The 9,516-nt window shown below is 39.3% G+C and overlaps 1 protein-coding gene across 1 annotated transcript in view; it reads left to right on the forward strand.

Annotated features, from left to right (window-relative positions):
• Window positions 1-9,206, forward strand: part of LOC150085259 (ubiquitin-like modifier-activating enzyme 6) — an 88,763-nt gene extending 79,557 nt beyond the window's left edge. The window contains exon 11 of the mRNA XM_090374503.1: window positions 9,089-9,206. Within this exon, the coding sequence (XP_090230629.1) occupies window positions 9,089-9,206 (118 nt within the window). The remainder of the gene's footprint in view (window positions 1-9,088) is intronic.
• The last annotated feature ends 310 nt before the right edge of the window (window positions 9,207-9,516 follow it).

The following is a 9,516-nucleotide window of genomic DNA, read 5'->3' on the forward strand; positions in this document are numbered from 1 at the left end:
ACTCTCTAGCAGATTTAAATGATTTAGTTACTCAGCTGCCACCACCTTTCTGTATCTTGGGTGACTGGAATGGGCATCACCCCCTATGGGGTTCCTCGCACCTTGATAAGAGAAGTCAGTTAATTGAAAAATTTCTTGAAAGGCACAACTTAACATTATTAAACAATGGGACTCACACGTACGTGCATCTTTCCTCAAGGTCAACTTCTGCAATTGATCTTTCAATATGCTCGGCAAACCTCCTTCCTCTTATTGATTGGACGGTCACTGATAACCTGCGAATTAGTGACCACTTTCCAGTAATATGCACACTATCGTCTAACTCTCCTCCTCAAACTGAGATAAAAACTGTTTGGAAATTTGACAAAGCTAACTGGAAGAAATATCAAGAGCTGGCACATCTAGATATTCAGACTATTGAGACTCTCACCATTGACTCTGCCGTAACTTACATAACTCAGCAAATGATAGCAGCTGCAGAAACCAGTATACCCAGATCATCCATGAAAACTCGCTCCCACCCAAAAATATGGTGGAATGAAGCCTGTAGCAATGCGAAAAAAGAGAAGAATAGATACTGGAACTTATTTCGTAAATACCCAACCACAGCTAATCTCATACAGTTCAAGAAAGCTAGAGCTAAATCTCGTCACATACAACGAATAAGCAAAAAAGAGACATGGTCTAAATATGCCTCCTCTATAAACAGGACCACAAATATCAGAACTGTTTGGACTAAAGTTCGAAGAATTAATGGAAAATATCCACCTATAACCACTCCAATAATATATCTAAAAGGCAAAGAAATCTGCAATCCTCACGATATTTCTAATACATTAGGTGAAACCTTTGAAAAAATCTCCGCTGTAACTGCATTTGAGCCAAGTTTCCAGGCACATAAAATACAAGCAGAAAAATATAATCTCAATTTCAGTACTTCACGACAGCATCCATATAATGTACCCCTTACCATTGCAGAGTTACGTAGCGCACTTGCAAGATCCAAAAATAGTGCTGCTGGCCCTGATGGAGTGTACTATGCCATGATATATCACTTGAGTGAAGAATCCCTTTCTGCTCTGCTAAAACTGTATAATAGAATCTTTGGCGAAGACTACTACCCTACCAGTTGGTGTCATTCTATTGTATTAGCTTTCCCAAAACCAGGAAAGGACCATTCAGATCCAGCAAATTACCGACCAATAGCGTTAACTAGTCGTATAGGAAAAGCATTAGAAAAAATAATTAATGCCAGATTGATATGGTTCCTAGAGACTGAATGCATTCTAAGTCAAAATCAATATGGATTTCGAAGAACTAGATCAACACTTGACCTTATGGTCAAAGCTGAAGGAAACATCCGAAATGCATTTCTCAGAAACGAACACCTAGTGATGACATGTCTTGACATCGAAAAAGCTTTTGATACAACCTTGGCGGTATGGAATTCTTCACGATCTCTATGAATCCGGTATTCGTGGTCATCTTCCAAAATTTATCCAGAACATTTTGAGCAATAGGACCTTTCAGGTACGATTTCACTCTGCTCTCTCCCAAACATTTGTGCAAGAAGAGGGGGTCCTTCAGGGTTCTGTGCTTAGTGCCACGCTCTTCTCTCTCAGGATTAATTCCATTACAAAATGTATTCCTGACACAGTTGAAACTTATCTGTATGCCGACGATCTGGCAATCTCAAGCCACTCACAAACATGCATTTCATTGAAAGGCAGCTTCAAGGTACAATTAACAAGCTTGTTCAGTGGGCCAAAAATAACGGATACAGACTTTCAAAACAAAAAACAACAGCAATTCATTTTTGCCGTAAACGGAATTTACATCCAGATCCCGATTTACATCTTGATTCTCATCCAATTTCTTTTCAACAGAGTATTAGCTTTCTTGGACTAATTCTGGATAGAAAACTTAGTTTCTTAGAGCATATTAAACACATTCGTACAACCTGTCTAAAGAAGCTGAATCTCCTCAGAGCAATTTCCGCTATGTCATGGGGTGCAGATCGGTACATGCTGCTGCACTTATACCGGTCGCTCGTAAGATCCAAACTAGACTATGGGTCACCTGCATATGCCTCAGCTAGAGAAAGTGTATTAAAATGGCTCGACCCAGTACATCACAATGCCCTCCGAATTGCACTGGGAGCTTTTCGTACATCGCCAGTTCAGAGTCTCTATACGGAAGCACATGAACCACCCCTATTTCTTCGTCGGCAAGCTCTGTTATTAAGTTATGCAGCAAAAATCAGAAGTTTCCCACATCATCCTATAAAACAGTATTTATTCACCCCAAAATGGCATAATTTGTACCAAAATAAACCTTTGCGGAATAAACCATGTGGCATAAGATTACAAAGCATAATTACGTACAGGGAACTAAATATGAATGACATAATTCTAGATATTAGCACCGCTATGCCACCATGGCAAATACCCTTGGCCAATGTTGACCAACATTTCCAACAATGGGGAAAGAATGCACTTCCAAATTTCAGTATTCAGCAGATCCATGCAACTCACTCTTTTCAGTTCTCTTGTTTTACCCAAATTTACACTGATGGTTCCAAGACAGATAGTAAAGTTGGAGCAGCTGCAGTTCTACCAAACAATACAATATCCCAGCAGCTCCCTTTGGAGTACAGTATTTACACCGCAGAACTGTATTCTATCCTGATGGCTCTAGACAATGTAAAACAGTCATTATATCCTCAAACTATTATCTACACCGATTCCTTTAAGTGCTGTATCTGCTCTTCAGTGTAAATTTCCTTCCAGTCATCCATTTCTACAACAAATTCAAACCAAGTTAGTGCAGCTTCTTGCAATCAGGCAAAAATTAATTTTCTGTTGGATACCTGGGCACTCTGGAATCAGAGGAAATGAACAAGCGGATCTTGCAGCCAAGAACGCCAGTCACGTAAAATCAGAAATGCAGATACCTTACACAGATTTAAAACGCATCATACATACCAATGTCAGAAAAAAATGGCTATCCATTTGGCAGGAAGAAAAAAGCAATAAGCTTTTTCAGATTAAAAACGATCACAAGAAGTGGCTATCAAGCCTAAGAGGCAATAGAAAGGAAGAAGTAGTACTTGCTAGAATTCGAATAGGACATACTCACCTAACTCATAGTTATTTACTCACTCAGGATGACCCTCCACTATGCAGCAACTGTCAAACTCAACTCACAGTAAACCACTTGATCATTGAATGCCCATTATATCTGAGAGAACAAAAAACAACTTTCTCTTCACATCTATATTCTTCTAATAAACTTACCTTACAACAGATTCTCGGAGACCGACAAGATATTAATGATGTTTTTACCTTCCTCAAATTGATAAACAAATATCACCTGATCTGAATCCTTTTATTTAATATAACAATCATGTATCAAATAAGATTGAAATAGGTGCATTATGGCCTTAGTAGCCCTTGCACCAATAAATCCAACAAACAACAACAGCATTAGTGTATTAGCCGTATAGTGCAAGGAAGCCACAGGTTTTGGCTGCACTAACCAAAAAATAATGATTATAAAAATTAATAAAAAAGAAGTTAAGCTACCTGTTTCCCTTCTTGCATAGCTACCTAGCTACCTATACAAGCAGAGAAACATGGCCCCTAATTTTGAAATCATTTATAACAGTGAACATTTCGCCATTATTCATATTACTATCCTCTCGCAGACCCTTATAGACCTCAGCCTGGGTCCTCTCTGAGATGCATAGTTACCAAGCTCTCTATCCCATATATTCAGTATATCATGGGCACCCTTTTGCAGATTTCACCAAGTGGGTTGTCTTTCTTTGAATTCTTGCAAGGAGCTCGATGTTCTCCATACTTGAACACAATAATCTAAGTTCAGTTTTAACATTAGCCTTATCGTCAGATTATGACCTTCATATCTCTACAAGCAAATGTCAAATAAATCATCGATAGGACAGTGTGGATGATTTATTGCGCCCTCTTTGGCACCTGTCTACACTGCACAAAGAACTTTATTTCTATCCCTATCATTAGCATTTTAGCATTAGCATTAGTAGAGGCATTTGATGCAAGAAAGCAAGCTTATGCAGCATCAGCCAAAAAAAAAAAGTAAAATAAATAAATAAAAAATAACCACTTCCACTTCACCCCTCTGTTCGTTTGAAATACCTGTCCAGCTGAGCCTTAAACTTATTTAGGCTATCAACTTCCACGACAAGGGATGGAAGTCTGTTCCACCTACCAACCACCCGCTGGCTAAAGGCAAATTTCCGCACATCTATCCTACATCTGTCTTTCCTCAATTTGAATTTATGCCCTCTCAGGTGTTTATTCTCAGCAAGAGGAAGAATCCCATCAGCATTGAGCATGCTCAAACCATTCAAGGCTTTGTACACCTCTATCAGATCACCTCGCTGGTGCCTAGTGTCCAGACACTGTAATTCGCAAAACTTAAGCCTTTCTTCGTAAGAGCACCCCTTTGTTCCATTCACTGGTCTTGTTGCCCTTCTCTGTACTCGTTCCAGCAGCTCTACATCCTTCTTGAAATGAGGCCTCCAGACCTGTATACAGTACTCTAGGTGCGGTCTGACCATTGATTGAAAGAAGGGAATAATCACCTCCTTATCCTTGCTAGAAAAATTCCTATATATCATCGACAATACACCATGAGCTACTCTTGCAGCCCGTCTGCACTGCTCAAAAAACTTCATATCCGCCTGCACAACCACCCCCAGGTCCCTTTCGTTCTCTACCACTGCCAGTGTAGTACCACAGAGTTGATACGTTGCTCTGGGGTTGCTGTTTCCCATATGTAGTATTTACATTTGTCAATGTTAAACTTCATTTGCCACCTCTCAGCCCATCTGCTCAACCTTTCCAGATCCTGTTGCAGCAGCATAGTGTCAGTAGTGTCCTTGACAACCCTGCCAACCTTCGTATCATCTGCAAACTTGGACATTAAGCTTGATATACCATCATCAATATCATATATAAATACAGAAAACAATAAAGGACCCAATACTGAACCTTGAGGGACTCCACTAATAACATTAGTCCACGACAAGCAGTGTCCATTGATTACCACTCTCTGTCTTCTCCCCCTCAGCCATCCCTTTATCCACAGCAGCAATTTGCCTCCAATGCCACACTGCTCCAATTTGTGCAGCAGTCTTCCATGTGCAACAGTATCAAAAGCCTTTCTAAGATCCAAGTATATAATATCAAAGTTATTCCCTGCAGTTCCTTTGTGACTGCATCATAGTATCCAATCAAATTGGTCAGGCAAGACTTCCCCTTAACAAAACCATGCTGTGTCTGAGCTATAACTGAAGTCTTGTCTAGATGATCCTGCAGTGCTTCTTTAACCAGTGCCTCCATTAATTTTCCTGGAACAGAAGTTAAACTCACAGGTCTATAATTACTTGTGTCAGCCTTCGATCCTCCTTTGTGAATTGGGGTCACATTTGCACATCTCCAGTCCATTGGTACCTCCCCTGAGTCCAAGGAAGCTCTCATAATTATGGCTAAGGGTTTGCTTACTTCCTTTGCTGCCTCCTTTAATATAACTGGATAGATCCCATCCACCCCAGGTGCCTTTCTTGTGTTTATCTTCAACAATTTCTCCTCCATTTTACTCTCAGTTATTACAAGATTCTCTAGCTTACTGCCAGAGTTGAATACACCTCTGTCATTCCCCTCGCTGAATAACTCCTCATGTGTGAATGTCGATGCAAAATATTCATTTAGTTTGTTAACTACCTGAGCAGGATCATCAACAGTTGACCCATCGATATCAAGTGGACCAATCTGATTCATCCCCTTCCTTCTAGAGTTTACATAAATAAAGAACTCTTTGCTGTTTTTCTTCGCGTCCCTTGCCAAGGATTTCTCGTAATCTGCCTTCGCCTGCCTAACCTCCTTTGTCACTTGATTACAGATCAACTTGTATCTATCATAGGCTTCTGTGTCACGTGTTAATTTGTATGTATCCCATGCATTTTTCTTCTCTACCGTATGCCTCATTAGTTCATCTGACATCCATTTAGGCCTAAACCTTGAACAATATTTCTTAGTTGGTATGTAAAGCCTAGTAGCTTCCAAGATAAGTTCTTTGAATGCTTCCCGTTTTGCATTTGCTGTTGGTAACATCATCAGTTGATCCCACTGTATAGAATTTAAATACTGTCTCAGTCCATCGTAGTCGCCTTTACGAAAGCAATACCCCTTCCCTTTACCCCTAATGGTAGTTACCTCTTTGAGTAAATCCCACTTCAGAACACTATGATCACTGCCACCTAGTGGTTCATTTATCTGCAGATTCCTAATGCATGAAGAATCACTACTGATAATCAAATCAAGAGTATTACTCCCTCTAGTTGCCTCCCTAACATGCTGATGTAGAAAACAATCATTGAATAAATCCACAAAAGCCTTGCTAGTGTGTGAGTGACCAGCCCCCAAATTCCAGTCAATATCTGGGAAATTAAAATCCCCCATTATAAGACTCTCTGATTTACTGGCCCACTATATTTCTCTGTACAGTTTCTTATTATACTCATCAGAGTCATTAGGCCTATAGCACACCCCTACTCTCAATTTTGATCTCCCAATGCTTATGTCACACCAAACTGACTCGACACTGCACTGTCCAGCTATGTCGACTGGCTTCACTTCCTTGGATTTTATGTGTTTCTTAACTAATAGCATAACCCCTCCTCCCTTCCTATCCTGTCTATCCTTTCTGTAGACATTGTACTCTCCAAATTCCAGTTCTGCATTCCTTATATCTGTGTGACACCACGTCTCTGAAATCCCAACAATATCTGCCTTTGATGTTTTGAGCAATACCTCAAATTCATCAAATTTATTTACTAAACTCCTAGCATTGGTGTACACGCAAGTATACATGCACCTGCTCTTCCTCTTAGCCACCCTAACACAACCCATGTGTTTACTTGTACCCCCATGATTCCCAGTAGTCTCTGAAATATCCTGCATCTTATTTTCCAGGCTGCTGCTCATTCCAATAGAAGCCGTGCAAGAATCACTTTCTCCTTTGCCAGTGGCTACTGTTAATCTATTAGTCCTTGTATCCCCCCCCCAATCTAGCAGTTTTCCGACCCACCTAACGCTGCCTCGATAGCATCAGCAAACATTCTTGCACCCTTTCTATTTAAGTGTATCCCATCCCTGTAGAAGCAGTCTCTCCTGTTAACAAATACACACCAGGCTGAAAAAAAAATTCTACCTCTTGAGCCCTGCACAATCTTTCCAGGGCCGAATTGATTGACAGGGCTCTCATCATATACTCCCTCCTATCTTGTCTGGGCAGAATTGCAGACACTTTCAAATTCAACCCTAATTCACGGCTTTTTTTCATCAGTGACCTGTACTTGTTAAGTAATTCTGCCGGTCTCCTACTCTTAATATCATTAGTGCCCACGTGTACAACTCTATCACCTTTTGTGCCCTTAAAAGATGATATCCGCTCTACAATGTCATCAACCCTTGCCCCTGACTATTCCATGTAATACTGTGTATAATAGGTGAGGCTGCATGCACATTTCACAGTTTCAAATATCTAATTGATCTTGGTCAGTTAAATACCCTGGTCCTGTTCCACCTATCCTTTTTACAAAGCATGTTTCCCATTTCCCTGACAGTAGAGTCACCAACAACTACTAGTTCCTTTGGGACCAGCGCATTCTGCCTTGGGGGGTTGCCGCTGTGTTGCGCGATGACGAAGTGCAAGCTCTGGCATTGGTGTGGGCAGCTGAGAGCTTGATGGGCCCCTCGCTTGTAATCCTTCGAGGGCAACCACCCTGTCCTTCAAGCTCTCATATAGGCCCATAACAATGCTGAGTTGTCGCCTGATTTCCTTACACTCCTTGCATTGCGCACATTCAAGGACATCCCCCATGGCAGTATCATGTCCCATACCTGACTGCTCTGCAAACATCAAACAAATAGTGCATCTTAAAAGGCTGTGCTTCAGAGGGCAACTGCCCCCCTCAGTTCTTCCCTGAGCCACAGCATTCCCATTAGCTTGAGCCTTTTGCTTTGCTGCTCTGGTTTGAGTCATGATTTCGATTTACTTTCAATAAGATTTCAATTTCAGTACAAAATTAAATCCTAAACTTGTATCCCAACACAGTTATAATGCTATATTTATGTTTCAGTAATGAGTGTTATCTACAAAATATTTATGTTTCAGTAACGAGTGTTAATGCCAGATCCCTTTCTTCTTCTGCTGTTTTTAATTCAACCCCACCAAATGTATAACTTTATTTTGAGGTTTTTGTTCGTCAGATGTAAGACCTGCCATTTTGCTGCATTAAAATATAACTGCCATTTTTCTGAACACCCTTGGAGTGAATCCAAGTTATCCTGAAGGACTGCTGATTATTAACCACTTTCTCAATCTTTATATCACTGCAAATTTTGACATCACACCCTCCCTTTCTTCTTCTGTGTCATTTATAACCCTCTATCCCACCACTCCCCAACTTTAAGCCAAATAATGAGTCTTTCTTGCCTTAAAGTTCAAAAGTTTTTTCTAATAAACAGTCATTAGTAATTTAAATATCGCTAACTTCTTACTGCTCAGCCTCACTTAAACAACCTCATCACTGAAGAGTCTTTCATCTGTAAAGCTCGATGCAAAGTACTCCTTAATTCAATAGCAACATCAGCTAGGTTATCTCAAACTTTTCTACGCTCATTACAAGGTCTAATCTTATTTGTTTTCATCCTCTTTGAACCATTAATTAATCTTTATGGTTCAGTGCACTCTATGAGTATATGCTGTGAACTCCATGAGATTTACTTGCCTTTAGTCTATGCTAGAAGTTACCTTTACTTGCATATTTTTTCCCACTTCACACTTCTAAATAAAAATTTGGGAGTGGTAAACAGTAGTTCTTCATATGGTTGTATCAATTATAGTGTTTTGTTTTTTTTAATAAAATTTTACATTTATGAAATAACAACTTATTTTTGAACATTAATATAAAGTGTCATCATAGCATGTGTACAAGATAATAAGATGCTGAAATTTAATTTATTTGTTTCTCCTCTCTCAGGATGCTTAAACTGCTTAATCCTACAATCTTCCAGTCATATACTGATCTTTCTGTTGCATTTGACCCTTTATCAGGAGAAGAATCTGTTGGACCACCAGTCAGATATTACTTTAGATAACATTCCATTGGTATCTTGTTTCTTAATATTTATTATTTTTATCCATTCACATTTTGTACCATATGTCTTCAAATGTTTAACTTAATTTTATGACCTGGACTGGATGGCCAGTTTCCGTATAAGTTTATTAAATAAAATGGTTACATGTAAGTTAAACAAGTTAATTTATATAAATTATAATAAACAGATTTTTTTGGCATTTTGTGTTTAAAGGTTAGAGCATGTTTATCTTTTAACATAGTTATTTTTGCATTTTATATAAAACAAAAAAAAAAAAAAAAATCCAAATTATTACAGTTCTTTCTAAGTT

The sequence above is a fragment of the Mastigoproctus giganteus genome, chromosome 5, assembly GCF_048544385.1.
Source record: "Mastigoproctus giganteus isolate SK-2022 chromosome 5, ASM4854438v1, whole genome shotgun sequence".
Classification (NCBI taxonomy): Eukaryota; Metazoa; Arthropoda; class Arachnida; order Uropygi; family Thelyphonidae; genus Mastigoproctus; species Mastigoproctus giganteus.